At 47.4% G+C, this 21,846-nt stretch overlaps 1 protein-coding gene across 1 annotated transcript in view; it reads right to left on the bottom strand.

Moving 5' to 3' along the window:
• Window positions 1-17,617, bottom strand: part of KCNK1 (potassium two pore domain channel subfamily K member 1) — a 39,747-nt gene extending 22,130 nt beyond the window's left edge. Inside the window, exon 1 of the mRNA XM_081039480.1 lies at window positions 17,197-17,617. Coding sequence (XP_080895606.1) covers window positions 17,197-17,551 — 355 coding nt within the window. The 5' untranslated portion in view covers window positions 17,552-17,617. The remainder of the gene's footprint in view (window positions 1-17,196) is intronic.
• Window positions 17,618-21,846: the final 4,229 nt, after the last annotated feature.

The following is a 21,846-nucleotide window of genomic DNA, read 5'->3' on the forward strand; positions in this document are numbered from 1 at the left end:
GAGAAGAGGAAGACCTCATATGAGTTGGATCCACTCTCTGAAAGAAGTCACTGGCTGAGTCTGTGGCTGAGCAGGGCTGAGGACAGGGCACGGTGGACGTCACTCATTCAAAGGGTCGCCAGGAGTCAGAGCTGAGTCAAGGGCACGTGACACACACACCCTGAGGTAGCAGGGGAAATGTATCTGCCACCTGTGCGGACACATACCATAGCCCATGGAGCCCAACGTGGGAAGAACAGCTGCTTGGTAGAATCACGTGAGTTCCTCCCTTTCTAAAAATAGTACTTTCTGGCATAAAACATTTTCCTGAATGTAGCTCAACTTAGTCATGGAGCCCGTGGATGCAGAGATGGTACATTCATCCCATTCTGTTCTTCACCAGCCGGGTCCCCACAGCCCCCAACCAGAGGGGCGGCCAGGAGGTGCCCCCTCTAGACGAGGCCTGCAGGCTGGCCATCTCTCGGCCCCGACAGCTCTGAAGCTCCACAGTCTGTCAACACCTCCCAAGGGAACTCTGGTCCCATCTGTCATAGCAAACACTGTCACTTCTGCAGAATCCTGAGCAGAATCCTGAGCTGATCATTCCTTTCTTTTTACATTTTGGAGACAGGGAGGGAGGGAGGGAGAGAAAGACGGAGGGAGAGAGACAGAGAGACAGAGAGAAAGAGAGAGAGGCTTTTCTGCTAACGCACATCTTTGGGTGACATCAGGAAAGAGCTCTCTCTTCAGGGCGGGCACTACAAAGTCAGGGGACGTAGAGGCACACGGAGGTCCCTCCACTTTCAAGTGTCTCAAATCAATACTTTCTTGCTTTGTTTTACCACTTAAGACATGTAAGCTAATGGGCTGAATATCCAAACCCGTATTTTACTTTTTAAAATCAACGTTCCCTTTGGATAAACAGCACAAAAAGAAATCCTTCATGGGAGAGGGTCCTGCTTCTACTAGGTGGGGGGCTAGGGTAACCTTGTATGTTTTGTCATGTTTCTGCAGCCCAGAAAATTCCATCAAGCATTAATTTTTGTAGTATTTATGATAAATAACAAATATAAAATACAATTCTTAGTATTCAAACTACATAGCCTTCTCCTGTCCTACAGATTTAAGAATCTCCGCTATAATAGAATCTCTGCTATGATAGACTGTAAATGCCATCTGTCAGCCCCACAATAGAACCATTCAAAGTGTAAAATAAGTTTCCTGCTCCTCAAGTGACTGAATTGGATTTACGTTTAATCCAGTGGTTCCCCAAATGACATTACACTCTAACCATTCCATTGTACCCAAAAAAGCACAATTACTACAGTGCAGGTTTTATCCAGATGATGACCTCATTCATCACTGGTCATTCCTTGGGAAACACACCCGTCAGAAAGGTCCCACTGAAAGCTTGGTAATTCTGTGCCTAAGCAAAAGTAAACATCCCCAGCCAAGTGGAAATTTTAATTTGAAAGAGAAGAGAGGACAGCTTCAAAGAAATAAAGGTGAACACTGAGAGAGGGGCAGAAGAATTGGTGACGTGACGTATATCGTTGCATTTTTAAAGTCCTTTTGTTTCAATAGTCTCATCCCACTAAGAAAAAGGAAGTCAGCAGGAAGAGCTACTGCGAGAACCCACCAGCACATCTCTCCTCCTGTGACAACGACCCAGCTTTTCTGTTCTGTCGCTGAGGCCGGCTCTGCACCTTGGCATGAGGTCCCAACCCCACTCAACTCCCCAAGGACATGTCCAGCACGTTTGCTTCTTCCCATAAACATTGTTGCTCTCTTATCTATAACATAAACAGAACTAACCTCCTGGCCTTCCATGTCCCTGTCGGCTACCGCCCGTTCTTCTGTTTCTCTGTGCAGCAAAACTCCTAGAAAACACCATTTACCTCCTGCCCCCAATTTATTTCCTGTGTCTTTTTAAAAATACTTTACTTTTTAGAGTAGGAAGGTACAGGAATTTCCCATATACCTCCTGCCCTCACACAGGCACAGCCTCCTGCAGGATCAACTTCCCCCATCAGAGTGGGACGTTTGTTACAACAGATGGACCTACAGTGACACGTCATCGTCACCCAGCATCCATCCTGTACCTTAGGGTTCACTCTTGGTGCTGTACAATCTCTGGGTTTGGACTAACGTATAATGACACGCACCCATCATTACAGCATCATACAGAGTGGGTCCCCTGAAATTCCTCTGTGCTCTGCCAATTTATCACCCCTACCCCCGCCCTGAGAATCCATTTTAAAGAATTTGCCTAAACAACGGATAGGTTGGACCAGAGAACTACTTACAATTAAGCACTCTTCTTTTGGAGTTGGGCTAAAGGACAGGAGCCTTGAGTACCAACGAGGGTTACAATATGTCCATTTCACTTTGGGAAGGAACAATTATTTCTTTCTGCTTGAAGTGTTCCACGTGGACAGAAGGACCACTTCATACTCAGAGGCCTCGGCGGGATACACTGGCAAACTGAAAAACGTCATCAGGCATCTGTGTCCTTCCTCCTAAGAGGTGACCTTTATTTTCTTTCAGCTTTCTGTTAAACGATTTCAAGGAAACTTAAGTACAGGATTCTCAGCAACAATGGAAGTTTCCAAGTGACCCTAATTGGAAATAATAAATAATAATAAAGTGAAAGTCACCATATACAGGGCATCGAGTTCCCATAATGATCCATGAGCCCTGCTGCTGAGAATCCCCGGCCGTCAAACCTGGCTGACTCTCTCAAAGGGCCCCAGGGACTGTCAGAGGACTTGGGTCTGAGCCCCCGTGTGGCCCCTTCCTGACTGCTGGTTTTACACAGGCCGTTCACACTCTGCCTCAGACGTCATACCTGTGACATAGGGATAATTAATGAAGTTCTGCCCTGCTCACCACACATGCATGTCTCAACAACCAAACGAAGTAATGTTACCGTGTTTCTCCAAAAATAAGATCTAGCCGGATAATCAGCTCTAAAGAGCCTTTTGGAGCAAAAATTAATATAAGACCCGGTCTTATTTTACTATAATATGACACCAGGTCTCATATAATATAACATAACATAACACCAGGTATAATATAATATAATAATAATATAATACCGGGTAGTATATTAATTTTTGCTCCAAAAGACGTGTTAGAGCTGACTGTCTGGCTAGGTCTTATTTTTGAGGAAACATGGTGCTGAGAGTAGTTGGGAACACTGAAAAGCAGTATCAAAATGTAAATATTCTTACTGAGTGTATGTATTTCTTATTGTCCCCTCCTTCTCTTTTCACTGTCATTGCTAAACACCAGTCTTCCCAATTTCTTGTACCAGCACATACTCAGTAAGTGAGTAAATGGACCTCTTGCTGGTTGAGGACTTATGAGGGCTCTAACACCCCCCTCACGACCCGAACAGCTAAAATAGGTTTCCCATCATGGCACCTACTGTGACTGAGGCGAGGGCTGCCTTCGTAAATCACGTGCCTTAGTATCCCCCCTTTGCAAATCTTCTCCCCCTCCCCAAACAAAAACAAAAAAAACTATCCCCCCAGAAACAAAACATGGAATTTTAGATACTGGAAACCACCAAAACTTGTCTCCTTTCCAGACTGTCCAAAATGGTAAGTAAATTTCATATTTTACAGGGTATTATTCAAGATTTTAGACAAGTTAGCACCATGGTTTTGTTTCTCTTCAGAGAAGGATAGGACTCCACATTTCATCTTACCAATTTGGCAGTCTAAGGAACATAATAAAGTCAAATATTCTTAGATTCAGGACTATTTCTTGAATGCCTCAGAAAAACCAACATTAAGTTTAATGGGTTCTCGGCATTTCCCAAGTATTTTATGTTAACCTGGCGTATTTTAATGACCTATATGAACCTGTCCAGGGCAAGAGCCCTCTAAGAAACATTCTAATGGAGTTTTCTTCCTAAAATGTTAATTTCCTTTACAGACTTGGACTCTTTCTCACCTGTCAGAGGACGCAAATGCAAGGTCCATCCACTACAGGGTAAATGTCTAAGGGCCACAAAAGGAACAGTATTGCTTGTGACTTCCTCTCTACCCCGTTTCTCAAGAATCCTCTTTTCAGTTGATTCACTCACTAGCCATCAATACAATTTTCGTTGCAATGACCTATGGAATCAAACCAAGATGAACAGTGACTGAGCTGGCCTGTGTAAGGGCCAAGGAGGAAGCTCTGACAAAGCCACAGGTGGGAAGATGGCTTCCAAAACCTGTCTGAGAACAGAGCGTACGGTCTCCCAGCTTACCTCTTCACAGGGAAAGGCTGCCTCTGAGATGAGACGCTCCCCGAAAACTAAATTCTGAGAGCTGCACTACACAGGAACCTGACGGGGAAGAAAAACTGAAGGACAAAGAAAACAAAGATGCAGGTTAGGAAGCTGCAGACTGGCTCCCGCTGAGAAGAGGCCCAGAGCCAGGAAACTCAGAGCGTGGCCGTGACTTCCAAGACCAGTGTATGGGCAGGAGAAGCACCCAATGAGGTGAAGGACAAAGAAGTCATTTCCAGTGTGTGGCCCACAGCACGGGGTCAGCAAGCGGGAGGAGTTACTGGAGTCATTGGATCGGATCCTTTGTGAAGTCCAAGCAGCAACAGGGGACGAAGCAGTGCCAGGAGAGCCAGCAGCCTCAGCTGCGCTGGATCTTGACAGTAGGCAGTTAGAAACAAAACACAAAAAACAAACAAACAAAAGAGCTGAAATCCAGTATCGGTAAGATCATGAAGAAATGGACCCTTGAGGCCTGTAGTCCATTCATGGATCTTACCACCTTCCCTGGTCAAAATGCCTTTTATCGTTCTCCTTGATATTATCTGGAGATTTGGTTGTTCGCATGTCAAGACTTGGCTTCAAATTAGAGCTGATGTTTTTAGGGAAAAAGAGGAGACAACAGGGCAACTACGTCCACGTAAAAGTGAATTCGTGCAGAACATGCCATGCCAGGCATCATTAACTTGCAGCAGCCTTTGGGGGTGACGAGCGTGCTGCCCACCTGGGTAGCGGAGCTCACGAGCTGGGGCTACCGAGCTCTTCAGCCGAGGGTCACACTCTCACTTAGCAGGACACAGAGCAATGTGTGCCTTCCCCACGGGTACTGTGGCCACATGTGGGACCAGAGGGTGAGGGGTACGTTTTGTCGGGGCGTCTCAGGCAGAGGTTGTGGTTGGCACCGTTGGAGGTCACAGATGGCTTTGAGGCCCAGATTGAGCTGTGACACCTCTGCAGGGATGAGGACAATGTTCCCTCTGCCTGAACCAAAGAGGACCAAACTAGAAGTCTGTGGATGCCACAAGTCTCCCTACCTGTGCATTTAGAGGGAAATGGAGGGGTGAACACCTGCTGGGGAAAAGGTGGCGCCTCCTGGCGACAATGAGACCGCGCAGGAATGAGCCGAACGGGTGACAACGGCGAGAGGCTCAGGAACACCACGAGATTCCGGGCTCATTGCAATGACAAATGCGCGGGGGCTGGAAAACCAGAAGACAAATGACTGTCTCGCTGTGGTCCCCGTACACGCCACCTCTGAAAACGTGCAAAGGATACATACGAGGGTGGGTGACTTCATGGCACTTCTATACAGAAGAAGAAGACTCTGCCTTAGAGCCGGGGTGCTCTCCCTGACAGCTAAACAAACACCAGCCATCCAATGAGTGGCACTCTTCACGGTACCCCTGAAGTTGTTGGAACCCCACCATTTGGTGGCAAAGGGAAGCATTATGATAATCAGTACCAACTGTTTGAACCGTTAATTTCCAACAGCGGTATAAATCAAACAGACTGGATGGTGCATGATTCTGAGGGCCAGAGTCCTGGATGTTGTGTTCCTTTTGAAGAATGTAAGTGAGGGTAACATCATTATAGGAATAATATTCAACCTACTCTAATTGTTTTAAATATGTCTTTTGTCACTTCCGAAGCTCGACCTCCCCTTTGCTGCAAGGGAGCCAGGCATCAATTTTCTATGGTGCTCTTACTGCTCTGAGAGGACATATGGCCAAGGAGTGGGGTGCCTTGGAGTGGGGAACATGTCGACACTGAGAGCTACCAGTGTGGACCCTCAGAGGTTAGATGGCAGGTCTTTAGGAGAATAAAAAGCCAACTCTGCTTTGCTTTTCACACATTTCCACATGCCGGTACACCTCTCAGACTTGCCTGGGAACTGTGCAAAAACTGGGGCTAAAAGAACGACCTACACAGACGTGAGCTCAGGATGTCTGCCGGTTTGATTCCCACATGGGCCAGTGGGCTCTCAACCACAAGGTTGCCAGTTCAATTCCTCGAGTCCCGCAAGGGATGGTGAGCATTGCCCCCTGCAACTAAGATTGAACACGGCACCTTGAGCTGAGCTGCCGCTGAGCTCCCAGATGGCTCGGTTGGAGCGCATCCTCTCAACCACAAGGTTGCCGGTTTGACTCTCACAAGGAATGGTGGGCGCCCCCTGCAACTAGCAACGGCAACTGAACCAGGAGCTGAGCTGCACCCTCCACAACTAAGATTGAAAGGACAACAACTTGACTTGGAAAAAAAGGCCTGGAAGTACACACTGTTCCCCAATAAAGTCCTGTACCCTTTCCCCAATAAAAAAAAAAATACTAAGAGATTAAGAAGCCAGTCTTCCTTCTTCTGAGTCCAATTAACTAAGGAGTTACCTTGAACAACTACGAAATGCAAAGAATGGTATTTATTTTACCCGTATTCTTTTAAATACAAAAGCTTCATTAGGTATAGTTTGGTCACTGAGGAGCTGAGCTGAAGTTGAAATTTTAGTATGCCAAAAAAGAATTTACTTAAAGCCAACAAATACTATAACCATGACTTGGGGGATGGCTCCCCTATTTAGAACTTGCCAAAACTGTTTAGAAAATGCCCACTTGTAACTAACTGGCATACTAACGACAAGTCACACTTACAACCACACCCCTCAGAGCTTAGTCATCATCTGATGGACAAAACCCTGAGAATTTGGGGTGAGGGCCCCAGAACCTCCCTCTGTCCCCCAGAAGCACACACGAAGGCTGGGGTCTTGCCAACCCCCACTGTGTGAGGTGGTGCAGGAGCACAGAACTGGGGCCCGTTCCGTCTATGTTCCAAGACACAGACACACACACACACACACACACACACACACACACACACACACACGGAGAGACTTACACGCCTACCTACAGCAACAGCTTGGCCACTCTCCCAGGCCTCCACAGGGTTCAGGCTGTGAAATTCCTGGTATGTCAGCCTGGGGCCATCTCCTTATCCCACTGGGCCCCAGGACCTAGGCGGTCCCATTCATGTCCTGCCAGTTCCCACAGCTCCCCTGCCCCATTCCCCGCCACCCCCTTGCAACTCTCCTCTCCATGTCCTGTCCCTCAGGCAGTTCTCTCTCTTCAGTACAAGGCACCTGGTGTGTGACGACTGCAAAAGCCTCAGAGCCTTTGCTGCCCAACTCCAGCTTTCCCGTTGGAAGCCAGTCTGCAGGCAGGACTGCTTGTCACAGTGCAGGTCCAGGGGCCAACGGTGGCTCCCTGCCGCTGATGGAGTCAAGTGCAAACTCCGCTTCCACCATGACGCCTCCTATCGGCCACTGGCCAACAGGTCGCTCGACTCAGCCTGCCATCCTCACGACGGGTCCAAGGCCAGACTCGTGCCTCTTCTGGTATCTGTGCTGAGCGATGGCCCTTTCCTCAACAGCCCTTTTCCTCTGCACCCCCAGACCAAACTTTGCTCATGCTGCTCATTCGTCTCAAGACACCTGCCCCATGAAGCTTCGCTAAACACTTCCGCCCACAATGGTCAGCCCCCCAAAATCCTACAGCTGTCACTAGGCCCCACATTGTTCAGGTAGGTTTCCACGCCCCGTACTGCTCGCCAAGAGTTCTACGGTTTAGTCTAGTGTGCCCGGCTGTGAAGCTTTGTGAAGTCAGTGATGACCCCCTCACAGTATTTTTGGGGTCCCCACATGTTGGGCACAGAGTAGGGAAGTGCTCAGTAAACCCTGCCAAGACCTAGGCCTCTACGCTGGGGCTGGGAGAGGAGCTCATTTATCGTTCAGATGAAATAACCGGCTCCAGAGAAACGACCACCTCATTTCTGGTGACGATGACTTGCCTGAGGAGAACGCAGACCTCTCAGTCCCCAGATCAATGACACCACACCTCCTGTCCCCAACACTTTCCACTGAGGCTGCCCCTGGATTTTTTTATGTCCCCCCAAGAACACTTCTAAGCAACAGTTACTCAGTCTATGGAGGGTGGTTCAGTATATCCGAAAGTAAATATTCGTCCTAAAAGTAATTCGTGATTCTTCCTTTTCACTCAATCAGGCTGCATTTTTTAAATATTCAGTCTGACATAACTGATGATAGTCGTACTTAATTCCATCCCTTGGTGAGGGAGAAGGCGTCCCTCCCCGTGGTTACATGGGGACACTGCTCTGAGGTGCTCCTGCCTCGGCTGGCCCTGTGTGGTGACGGGACACTGAGGAGCAACACCCAGAACACACGCGTCCCCAACAGCCCGTGGTAACAACAGGGTCGCCAAGGCGGGAATGACCAGCACAGATCAACACACAAAACGAGCTGTGATGGAGGCCAGAGAGGGACACTCGATGGGCACTTTAGGTACCACGTGTGTCTCCAGCCTCATTCGGATTCTCTTCACAAACAGCAGGCGCTGAGCCCGAGGTGCTGAAGAACAAGTCGAGGTTTCCGTCGTGTCCACTAACTACTAACAGAGGTGTGCAAGTTTTCGGGGTTGGGGGATATGCGTTTTGTTCTTTCTTTCCATCTTTGTTGGTTCAATATTTCAATATAAGGTGCACTGTGGAAGCGGGAGTGTCAGATGGGCATGGGGTGACAGATTGCTGTACACAGTGTCCTCCCTACAACAGTTCAGGGCTCCTCCTGCGCTGTCACCAGGAGGGCAGCGTGCACCTGGCAGGGGTGGGGGTTGTGTGGCCACGGTGGCCCGTGTCACAGCACTGGGGGCAGGTAAGGCGTGACGTGGGGGCCTCTCCGCCTGACAGGGAGGCAGTTGTGGAAGAGCCTCTCGGCTGCTTTAATTAACTTAATCTACCTAACCATGCTCTTTAAATAATTCAGTGCCTTGGTGACCAGTGTTCAAACATTTGAAAAATTTCAGTTACAAGAATGTTTTAACCGTTTAATTCTAGTGTCAAACACTTGCTTTCCCTCCTGGGCACAAACTGAGGCGACATCAAAAATACAGCATTTGAGAAGAAGAGGCTGCTGAGATCATCAGGGACGAGCAGGGAGCCACAGTGTTAGAACGGCAGCATTTCAAACAGCAATGCAGCCAATTTAAAAACACACGGAAGTAAAGCACGTTAGTCAGGTGGTTCTCAGAGTCACGAGATAACCGCTCCATTTGTTATAAGCTGTAAGTGTATTTATTCGAAGCTAATAGACTTCTAAAATGCTTAGATTTCTTGTGGGGAAAAAAATCATCTTTTTCTTCCATGCTTCCCTGAAAATGAGACCTAGCCGGACAATCAGCTCTAATGCGTCTTTTGGAGCAAAAATTAGTATAAGACCTAGTATTATATTACTTATCATATCATATCATATGTCATATCATATCATAAAATAATACCAGGTCTTATATTAATTTTTGCTCCAAAAGACGCATTAGAGCTGATTGTCCGGCTAGGTCTCATTTTCGGGGAAACATGGTTATTTACTTCCTAGAACAGAAAAGACCTAGATTGACTCCTTGGAAACTTTAATGTTAGCGGCTCCGAAATAATATACTTAAGATATTTACTTATTGCTGTTCTTTGGACTATATATAATGTACGTTTTATATTGAACTATGTCAAATACTAAAATATCCTACTGTTAAGAATATATGAAGCAAATCCTCCTGCCCACTCCTTCCCCCCCCCCACCAGTTTTCCACACAGTCTTACATGATATTAAGTTAGAAAACAATATCATAGTTTGGATGTGTTTGGAAGGTGAAGTAGTTTAAACTACTGTGAAGTGTATTCATCAAACAGCAACTCAGCCCAGAGAATTCACATTCTCACTCTGGAATAGCTTTATCCTCTTCCTTACTTATGGATGCTCTATTTTCTCCTTCAAGGCCAAGTTCAGGCATTACCCCTCCACAGCCTTCAGCCTCTGCAGTCAGATGACACACATAACTTGAAATCATGGCTTACTGACAAAAGGAAGCACTGCCACAGTATCAGCACGACCCCCGTGACACCACAGTGGAGTGTGTAGACCCCCAGACACCAAGGAGGGATCTCAAGTTCAAAATGCCCATAAACTTGAGACCTTTCACCCCAAATCTGCTCCTTCTCCAGCTTTTCCTGTCTCCATGCTGCCAGGGGCTCAGACCAAAATCTTGGGGTCATTTTGACTGCTTTCTTTTTCACAGCTCATACACCTAATCCATCCACAAATCCTGTTGGTTCTTCCATCGATACGTATCTGAAATCTGACCACCCTCACCACCTACTTCCCACCACCCTCCTCCAAGCCACCAACAGGCCACATCTGGGTGATTGTAACAGCCCCCGTGGCCCTCTGCCGCCACCCTTGTCCTCCTACACCAGCCGCAGTGAACTTGGTAGGACCACGGTCAGAGAACATCCCGCTTAGCTCAAAATCTCCCAGTGCTTTCCACCTCACTCAGAGAAAAGCCAAATGCTCCGCATCCTTCGGAGGATGCTGTCACACCCCATTACGTGCCCTTCCCTCGTCCTTGACCTCATAAGACCCCCTTACTCAGCTTTAGCCACAGTGGCTTCCTACTACACCCCCCAAATGAGGACTTAGTTCTAGAACACAGCTCCCCAGATAGCTACAGCATGACTCCCACCTCCTTCAGCTCCTCACTCAAACGCCGGAAGACCTTTTTTGACTTCCTTATCAAAGACCTCATCCCGACCCCTCCCCACCCCTAAGCACACATTCGTTTAATTAATACTCCCTGTCCACCTTGGCTCCCTCGGCTGCAGGATGTTTCTCCAGAGCAATTATGCCCAAATAGCATCCTGTGCATTTTTCTGTGCGAAGAACGTACTGTGCAGTTGCCCCATTTACTGCACCTCCCCCAGTCCTATGGACACACATCCAGAAAGACGAGATTCCTAACTGCCAAAAGCAGTGCCAGTGAACCCAAGTGCTCAGTAAACATGTGCTGGAGAATGTGGGCTTTGATTTCCCAAGGCAAGTCAGCCTTAGCCAGAGGAGCCAAAGCAAATGGTCAGAATCTGAGCGGGGCTCAAGCAGACGGTGGCCAACTGAAAACCACTGTCCGTGTCTCCCAGAATCCAACCATCTGTGTCGTGTAAGAATTGACTCTGTTTTACCGACTGAAGAAGGGAAACATGAACACCACTAGGAAAGAGCAGACAAGCCTTTGGGTCTGATTCATGCTCAGGAGGAACCACACCGTGCTTTCAGATGTGCTCCCTCTGCACCCCCAGTTCCCTCACCTCCTCTTCAATCAGACCTCGGGTTGGGGCACAACCCTGCACTGACAGAGTAGCCACCAACTCTGCGGACAAGGAATCCACATAGAATAAACAGAGAGAGTCAGAGCACAAACTGAGGAGATGGAAGCATCAAGAGGACGTCCTCAAAGTCGCCTGCTTTTCTATGAAGACACAACCTTCATCCTGCCAGTAACCGGCAGTGTGAACACGGCGCAGTCCACAGAGAAGTTAAGCACTTTAGTACTTCACGGATTCGGTTATAATTGGGATCGAATGACGTGCCTTGAGAATCAATTCCAGCACAGTGCAGTGCGGTCTACGCCGAGACAGCTGATGACGTAGACGGCGTCTGTGTTCCCAAAATGAACTCGTAGTCAGTTGAACCACATGAAATGCGTTGTTATGTGCCGAAAAATTAAGCACCGCAATTTCAGGTGCTCCAACCTTTCAGTGCGCCTCTACTCCACGGACAACACGCTCCCTCCGCAGCACTTCAAGGAACAGTGCTGTAAGAGAACTTGACCTCAAAGGCAGCCGATTTCCCAAGAGGCTACCCGTACAATTAAAGACTGCATTTCCGACCACACTTAGAGTTATGTCATAAAAGCAAACAAATACTTTCTTTCAAGTTATAGTCATTTACAATAGTAGCAGTATGTTCGAGGTGCATAAAATAGGCATAGATAGCAGCAAATTTCTAGTTTAGGAAAAAAAAAAAACACACTCCAAAATACTAAAGAACTGATGTGTTAGAGACAGAAATGGGCTTACACATTAAACATGAATTTCTACTTTTTTTGACCATTCAAGGACAATTATTGTACTATAATTCAAGGACATCAATTATTATACTGGGTTCTAAAACAGTGATGTCCTATTGAGACATAAGAAATTGTTGGTTGTTAACACTAAAAATCTTAAAAGTTCTGTTTCTTGTGCTCCTGTTTTTGTTTTTTGTTTGTGTTTTTGCAACCCAACACAGAAAGTAACATAGTACTTTTGTATTAGTTTGTTAGGGAGTCATAAGAAAGTACCACAGACTGGGTGAGTTAAACAAAGTAATTTCATTTCTGTTTTGCAGGCTGCAAGGCCAAGATCAAGGTGTCTGTAGCTTTGGTTTCTTCTGAGGCCTCTCTTTGGTTTGCAGATGGCCGCCTTCTCATGTGTCCTCATTTCAACTCATCACCTCTTTAAAGGTCTTCTCTCAAAACACACAGTCACGTTCTGAAGTACTGAGGGTAGGACTTCCACATATGAATTTTGGGGAGACACAAGTGAGCCTGTGACAACATGCAAAGCTCACTCTCTTAACTCAGGCACATCTGGCTACATATCAAGGCCATGTCACTTCAGGCTTTGTGAACTCGGCAAAGAAGTCACTCAACCTAAACTTCAGTGTCAGCCTCTGTAAAGTGAGGCTAACGACACCTACACCGCCTTAGTTCCTAGTAACACATGCAAACATTGCCTGGTGCACTCAAGTGTTCAATAAATGTTTGCTTTTTAAAATATCATTTTATTTTTGATTTTAAATATGTCTTTTCATGACCTTTCAACGTACGTTTGCCTGCCGCTGTGCCTTTCCTTCTTTACTTTGTTAGGGGCTTCACAACCAGGTAATTGAACCTGGTAGAATTGAACTTCAAATGGAGACCAACGGCTCTCCTGAGGACCCCGTGTGTGAAGGGCAGGGAGACCTCTCTTCTAGCTGACAGTTTGCTTGTCTGTTTTTGGGAGGATGTCTTTCCCTGTTGTTATTGTGTCCCAGATAAAACACAGCATTTACCATACATTTCAGATAAGGCAGTGCCCATGGGAAGGGTATCTTTGTCACTGTTTAAAAAAAGGTACTGTCATCAATGTGACCCCAAACTAGTGACATCCTGTAAGAGCCATTTGCTCTGGAAGCGGTTGTGGCTGACAGTGCACACCACTTATAAAGCAGCACAAATAAGTCTAAGAAGCTAAACAGTCTTATGGAAAAATTTCCAAAAGGAAGCACTTAGAACTCCTCTGACTTAGAGCTCCTTCCAAGAATTACTCTAACGCAGGAATCAGCACACTTTTTCTGCAACGGCCAGACGGTGATTATTTTAGGTTCTGCTGCCATGTGTTCTCTGTCACGACGACTCAATTCTGCCACTGTAGCTCGAAAGCCACATACATGATGCAGATACAAATGGGTATGGCTGTACACCAATCATATTTTTTGTGGACACCGAAATTTGATTTGCATAAACTTTAATGTGTCAGGAAATATTCTTTTTCTTTAGATTCCCCCCCTCCAGCCATTTGAGGACATAAAAACCACTGTTAGCTCGAGCCACACAAAAGCAGGTGGCGGGTTGGATTTGGCCCAGGAGCCATAGTTTGCCCACCTGCATGAGATTTAAAAGTTCAACAAGTATTTTTTTATTGATAAGAACTTATTTCTCCTACTGAAAACAATTTGAAAACCAAGGATCAACCCAGCACTCTCATTATCGTTTCCTACTTTCTCTTTTTCAAAACTGCCCATGTGGCAGAAGCTCCCTACCTGATAATTGAAGGCCAGTGTAAGACAAGCTGAATTAAGATCCTTTTCTGAGCACTTTAAATAAAAGTTTCAAAATGTCTCTTCATAAACAGGAATAGGCAACACCCTGAAAAAAGGCCTCCAAGTGCCAGAAACAGGACTGAGCTATCTTGGGGACCCCACAATTACAAAGCAGCAAAGGCACTGGCAGCTTTATATTCAAATGCACACAAAAACTGTATTTTTTACCAAACATTCATCATCACGATATAGCCTTGGTTGGGGGGATGAATCAAGAAGCAAATTGACGTGACACACTGTTCTTAAGAATGGATGAGACTGCTCGAAGTTTTATATGGCTACAAAACATAACTTTCATAAAAATTATTTCTTATGCCCCAAGTGCCACCTATACATTATTTCCTAATCCTTGAAAAAAAATCACAGTATAAGAGTTATGTGGGAAATACTTCAGTCTATAACTCCTTGTCTTACTTTTATATAGCCCTTCTCTCTGAAAAGGTACAGATGGGTTTCACTCTTTCTATATAGGACATGAGTCCTATATAGATGTTGCCTTCTTTTCTAATCCAGAAGTAAAGAGATGTTATATTGTTTGCTGGAAATAATTCGGCATCTTCCACAGAGCGGAGAATAAAAAGAACATTGCTGAATTACCAACCTAAGGCTTCTTCCAAATACACCACAAAAACTTTACTTTCGAAGGCTTGTACTTTCGCAGTCCTGTCAAGATTCTGACATCATGTATTCACGCTCCCATATGACAACGATGGCCACCAAGAACAGCACGTTTGTAACGCCCATTGTTTCTATTCTGGACAAGCTGGGGATTAACCGTACTGATTGACTGGGTGACAATTGTCTCAGTGATTCACCATTGACAGAGCTAAAAGTTTTATAAAGAAAAACCTACAGCGTGTCTAAAATCTACCAGAAAGAGAAGTATAAACCACAGTCCCAATTCATCTGAGTTGTCTGATACTTTTCCAGAAAATATTTTTCTAGTAAAGAAGTACATGAGCTTTACTCTAAAAATTGGCTGATTCTCTGTCACAAAACCAGTGTTGATACCACGTGGAACTTGTTAGAATTCTATTTGAATTAATAAACTCAATTCTAGTCAATCAGTGACAAAAATTCATTGATTTGCTAATTTTGCAAACCAAGGGGCACCTTTTCCTCTAGTTTATCCTTAAGTGCCCCTTGCACTGACTTCCTAAATGAACTCTTGTTTTGCATGAATACAGACTTTCTCAGGGACTACAATGCAATCTGAATACCAATAATAAGACAGCTATCCCTTCTTTTTTAAAAACAAACAAACAGTAACAGCAGTTTTTTCCAATTAAAAAAAAAGGGGGAGGGAATCGAGGAAATAATGGTCTATTCAAGATGTACACTTGTATTTTTGACATTTAAATAGATACATGTAGTATTGAGGTTATAGGAGCTGCATCAGTGATGGGAAATCCCACTCAGAAATAGCCATCATGTCCTTTTCCTCATACCATTGTTCTTATTCTGTTCTATCTTTATAACAGCACTACTTAGAAAGTACTATTAGGTTGGTGAAAAAGTAACTGCAGTTTAAAAGGTTAAAAATAACTGCAGAAACTGCAATTACTTGTGCACCAACGTAATAAAAGTGATCATCATTCTTCCCAATGTTTCCCCAACATAGTGATCCACTCGGAGACCTCCAATGGCCCCGTGGAAACACTTCTGCAGAGAATGATGCACAAACTTGCTCCAAAGGAAAGGCTGGGTGACCTCTGAGTGCAGCTCTGAGGACCGGAGTGCATTCGGTCAATGGAAGCAGGACTGGTAGAAAGAAAACTAAACAGTGTTGGCCAAGCTGGAAAGTAAGATTCTTGTCTTACTTTGTCTTCTTTAACGCTACGTTTAACACAGTATTAAAATATCACTATACCAGCTAGACTTCTGCTTCTACTTATTTCTGGATAAAAGCAAGTCAATTTGGTAATTCATCACAGAGTTCTGAGCCATTGTTTTATAGGACCTAGGAGGATAGTGTCCTACTACTCATTACCAAATAATTAGCAAAACAATCAACTGGGTTTAGCCCAAGGAGATGAAAAACAAATAAACCCTGGGAGGTGGAAAAGGGTGGGGTGCAGGAAGAGTCGAGTCAGGAAGCTGATTCATTCACCAGTAAAGGTAAAGGTGAGGGGGTGGGGTACAAAGAATACCTGGCAGGTAAATCACAAGGTCCAGATTCCTGGACTACACTGTTAACTAGGAAATGTGTGATCCTGGGCAAGCCAAAAACTGTTCAAAGACCTGACCTTATGCACAAAAAGACAGCACTGGGCTGAAGGCTCTTGGAGACACTTTCCAGGGTCCACACACCAATTTCTAAGTATCTCCATCCGGGTGTGTGTGCCTCACTTGGCCACTGGGAAAATCCAGTCTTCACTCATCTAGTACAGCCCAGTAACGGTGCCTTGTGACACAGAGCGGCCCCCCGGGTCACCCCAGGGCGCTCCTCCATTCATGCACGTCCTGCTGGGCGAATAGTGCGAGGAAAGCGCGCTTCGAAGTTTAAGGGTGGTCTGGCACTCCTAAAGTTGCAAAAACTGCTGAATCAGGGAGCTCCCATTTTGCCAGATCAAAGGCAATCGGACGCTCCTTTCCCTCACCCTTCCCCCTACTCTGAAAAGAAACCGGATCCGCCTGTGCGCTCAGAGGTCACCTGCGAAGAGCAGAGTGATGTCACTGGCTACCCCGAAAACGGCCCCCAAGGTAGAAAAGATCTGAACGGCCTACGCATCGTGAAAAGAGATGCCCTCCGGAAGGTGACCCTTTCACGCACTGTCATTCCATTCCGCAGCCTGGCCCCGAGGGATGGGGTCGGGGGAAGGTGCGCGCGCTCAGTGTGGGGAGTCCGCGGCCAGGACCGTGTAGACCCGAACCCGACGCCTCGGTGGAGGGCCCGCGAACAAAGGGCGCAAACCAGGAAGCCCCTTCGGCCACCCAGGCCGAGGGCTTTAGGGACCAGTTCCCAAGAGTTGCCGGCGGTAACACCCACGTCACGTCCTGAGCCCACTTGGCCGGCTTCAGGCTCCCCCGAGCCTGCCCTCGGCGAGTCCCCAGAAGAGGCCCTCGGGGAAGGGCGGGAGTGGCCGGGGAGGGGTGGGCGCGCTGGCGGGGTCGGGGCTCGGAGGCCGCGGGGCCCGGACACCGGTCCTACCCGTGGTGGAGAGCACGGTGCTGGCGAAGAAGAGCGCGGAGGTGAAGTCCCAGTTCCAGTTGCCCGACGCGTTGCTGAGCACCGACACGCCGTAGTTGCTGGCCTCCAGCACGCGGCCCAGGAACTGCTCGAGCTGCGGCTCCGACAGGCACTCGTGCTCCTCCAGGAAGCGCCGCTTCAGCTTGCGCAGCTCCTGGCGCAGCAGGTCCTCGTAGGGCAGCTCCACGGACGAGAAGACCACGGCGCCGAAGACCAGGTAGAGCAGGTAGCCGAGCACCAGGAAGCCGAAGCACCACGCCGAGCGGTGCCGCTCCACCAGGCGCACGCACGAGCTGCCGGCCAGGGACTGCAGCATCTTGCCGCCGCCGGACCGCGCCGCGCCGCACGCCGGCCCCGCACGCCGCCCCGCGCGCCGGCCCCCGCGGCCCCGCGGCCCCGCCCCCGCCCGCGGCCCCGCCCCCGCCCGCGGCCCCGCCCCCGCCCGCGGCCCCGCCCCCCGCCCCCCGCCCCCGCGCGCCCGCGGCCCGCGATTGGCTCGCTCCGGAGAGGTTTCTGCCTTCTTTTCCTGCTTCCTTGGAGGTACAAAGCCGCGATGATGTGGCGCTGACGTGGGGGCCGGCTCAGGTAACCCGAGCGTCGCCCGGGACCGCGCGCAAACTTGGCCGGAGCGCCGGGCTGGGCGGGCGGCCGGACGCCGGGCCCCGCGCGCGGCCCCGCGCTGGGTGGGAGTCGCGGGCGCTCCGGCCCGGCGCCGGGTTCAGCCCCCGAACCCAGCGGCCCGAGGGCGGGGTGTGAGTGCATGGGCGTGTGCGTGTGTGTCTGAGAGTCTGTGAGCGTGTGCGCGTACGTGTAAGTCTGTGACTGTAGGCGCGCGCATGGGAGTGTGTGCGCGCGCGTGAAGATGACTACGCGCGTGAGTGTCTGAGAGTATGGGTGTGCGTGTGTGTCTTTGAGAGTCTGAGTGTGTGCGCGTGCGTGTGTGCGTGTGCGCGCGCGTGTGAAGATGAGTACGCGAGTGTGAGTGTCTGTGTGTGCGTGTGTGTCCATGTATGTGCGCGCGCGCGCTATTGGAGGCACTTGTGGGCGATGCGCTGCCTGTCCAAGCCGGGTCCCAGCTGCACGCTTGTCCCACCCATTTCTTCCTCATCAGAGTCACTGTTACCAAAGAACTTGGAAGTGCTTTCCCGGTCTGTCTTATGGGACCCAGGGCTGAACACTGTGGTGCCAGTGATGATGGCTCCAGCCTTAGGCTCCTTGGCTCCTTTACTCGTCTCTGCCTCCCATCCCAGAAAGGACCTGAGAGTAAAGGAGCGTTTTTGGAAAAATCGTATTTCTGAACTCCAGTTCTTTAAAACATGAATGGTGAAAAAGTCTCAGTATGCCAACTAGCAGAAGAAACAGCTTTCCCAAGTAGTGTTTCTTTTTAAGGTGACAAGTGTCAGTGAGCCACCTTATTGTGGGTGACAGTGAAAATCAGTGTACCCTTCTTGGAAAGACAATTTGACAATAGGTCTCCAGAGCCTGGAACTCTTTCCTGAACTCTTATGTGCTCTGATTCTGTGATGGAGCCTAAGAAACAATAATCAGATGTGCAGAAGTTTATAGACAAGATTGTTCATAAACTATATACAGAAGGTGCCAAAAAATGTATACACATGATTTGTATTCATCTTTTGTTATCAATATATATTATTACAATTTTAATACAGTTTTTTCCTTAAAATGTATGTACATTTTTTGGCAACCTCTGTATATATATATTACATATATTAAATGTATGTATTTACATGCATTACATATATGAAACAATGAAGAGTCAGGAGCAATCAAAATGTTCCAAGATAGGGCAATGGGTTGATAAATTATGGTATCTCTACAGTGTGGATACCATATGGCCATTAAAGATGTGTTTGCAGGCTACTGAAGCATAAGGAATCCTATGTATAGGACATAAAATCTTATATACAGAATCTCAAACACGTGAAGTATTTGTATTTTATATTGTAAAATTTAACTGTCTGCCTAATAGATCGACTGGAAATAAAACCAGCTCCCAACAGTTGTCTTTGGGTAATAGAGTATATAGTAGGTGACTTTTATTTCTTACAAGTTTTTACATTTTTCAAATTTTCTACAGTGAACATAAATTATTGTAATCAAGAAAAACATTAAAAATAAATGAAACTGAGTTGTACAATTATTTACTACAATTCCTAGCTATCGACTTCCTTTGCTGAATTCTTTTTTTTTTTTAAAAGAAAGAAGCTGTATTTTGCATTTAGATAGAAATTTTCACAGAAACATCTAATATACCGGTCAGCAATTTTTCTTTCAGTAAATAACCTTACTTCCTACTTTCTCAGAAGATTGAAGCCATCCCTTCACTTCTCTGCACTTCAAAATCTCTTAATCAGTAATCCACTTCTTCCCTTTCTCCTTTCTCAGAGGGAAAAAAACGCCTCCTTTTCCACATGAAGTCATTAACCCACCATTGTGTGTCCCTCCTACAGTGTGCTCTGCAAAATGCTTTCTAACCCTTGTTCCTCCTACGCTGTCCTCCTTGATCTTTGCCAGTTTGACATGTTGGGGCAGCTCTTTGTCCCTGAGGCCACCTCCTCCTGCAGCTTCCTCATAGTTCTCCTGCCCCTCACCTGCCTTTCCTCCCCTGTCATTGTTGTCCTGCTCTTTTTCTGCCCCTCTGTCTTTGTTCATCTGTTTTAGCCAGTCCCTGTTCCATCTCTAGCTGTGATGCAGTACCTAGCCTTTGGGGCCGGGCTTCAATGCCATACGTCATCCACAACCCCCACTCCTGAGGAGGTGTGATTTCTTCCTCCTCCCAAGCCCCATGTCCCTTTGAATACCACAGTTTGTGTGGTTAACAGGTGCACACAGGAGTGGTTTTATCCTCATGCGCTCAAGTACACATATACACAAATGGCAGCTTTAAAACATGGTTACAATGTCTTTGACCCTCCTCTCATCAAAAGGTCGGCTTTGTGTCCACTCCCCTTGAAACTCTGTGGCCTTGTGACTGCTTCAAGCACCAGAGTGCATCAGAAATGACACTGGGTGATTTCAATGCTAGATCACAGAAGGCCAGCGGCTTCTCACCTTGTTCACTGGACACCCCTCTCTAGGAGCCCGGAGCCACCACTAAGATCTCTGATGACCTTGAGGTAATGAAGGTAGCCTGCCATGCTGGAGAGGCCACGTGTGGGTGGGACAGTTCCCACTGTGGCTCTGCACGTCTTCATCCTTCCAGACCGGGCCATCCACCTGCTGAATACCACCAAGGGACCTCTGCTCATGCCCGCTGGGACAGAAGAACCTTCCAGCCGAACGGGGCTTCAATCCTGAGATAGAGAAGATGGTTGTGGTTTCCGGCCATTAAGTTTTGGGGTAGCTTATCAGTAGGAGAGAACCGGAACAGCTGAACTTTAAAAATCACCACAAGGTGTTTATTTCAGAGGAACTTCCATTCTCTCCCATATTTCACTGCTGCTGCAGTTTCATATTATAACTAGGCCATGGATACGGCATCCTTTAAAGTCGTGTTACCCTCAGACCGTGGACAGAACCTGGAAATACGAGTGGTCTGATGGAGACCCAGGTCGTGCCCTGCAGGCTTCTGCCTTCCTGGCTCTGAGTTGATGGGAATCACAATAGAGCTGGCCGGTCTCTCTTCCTGGCCCACTGCTCTGGACAGTGAGCAGTCGTAGCAACGTGGGGGTATTTTCTTCTGCTGAAACCTGCACGTCACGTGAATGCTGTGCACCCACTGCTCACTAGCTACCTCCCTCTTGGCCTCCTTGAGGGGACCATACGAGCTGGAGCTGACATCCCTGCCACCCCACCCAGTGTGCCAGAGGTCATCCAACCATTTCTCAGGGGAAAAGAGGAAATATGGGTGAAAACTCAGAGAAGAGTGCAGAGACACACAAGGACACAAGGGGAGCTAGGGTGCGGTGGGAGGGGTGGGGTGAAGTGGGCAGGACAGGCAGTGTGCTCCCAGACGGGCCTGCTTTCTACAGCACTATCCTTGTTAATTGACGACATGTGGAGACAGGTGGCCAGGTTTGTGAGAAGCCTTGCTCTTGGCACAGAGCTACTGATCTAAAGGATCACTGTTGTGCTGTATGATAATTAGGCATAAAGGGCAAGCAGTTCATGTAAATGGATTTCATCTCAGCGGTGAGACAATGAGAGCAGTTGGTAGAGATGGTGGTTCAATAGGAAAGACTTTCACTTAGGATCAGAAAGTGAAATTCACAAACACGGGGTTGGGGCAACCCAGTCAATCAGCGGCAGGCACAAAATGTTAGTGCCTTCTGGGTTTATACCCAGAAGCATCTGGGTTTTATACCCAAAAGCATCGAAAGCAAAAACTCAGAGACATTTGCATACCCATGTTCGTAGCAAAATTATTCACAATAGGCCAGTGGTAGAACCAACCCAAGTGTCCATCAACGGATGAATGGATAAGCAAAATGTAGTACATACAATGAATATTTATCAGCCTTAAAAAGGAAGAAAATTCTGACCCATGCTACATACAATATGAATGAACTTTATGTTAAGCGAATAAACGAATCACAAAAGGGCAAGCACTCTGATTCCACTTACATAGTGTACCTAGAGTTGTCCACAGGG

Source organism: Rhinolophus hipposideros (assembly GCF_964194185.1).
Source record: "Rhinolophus hipposideros genome assembly, chromosome: 26".
NCBI lineage: Eukaryota > Metazoa > Chordata > Mammalia > Chiroptera > Rhinolophidae > Rhinolophus > Rhinolophus hipposideros.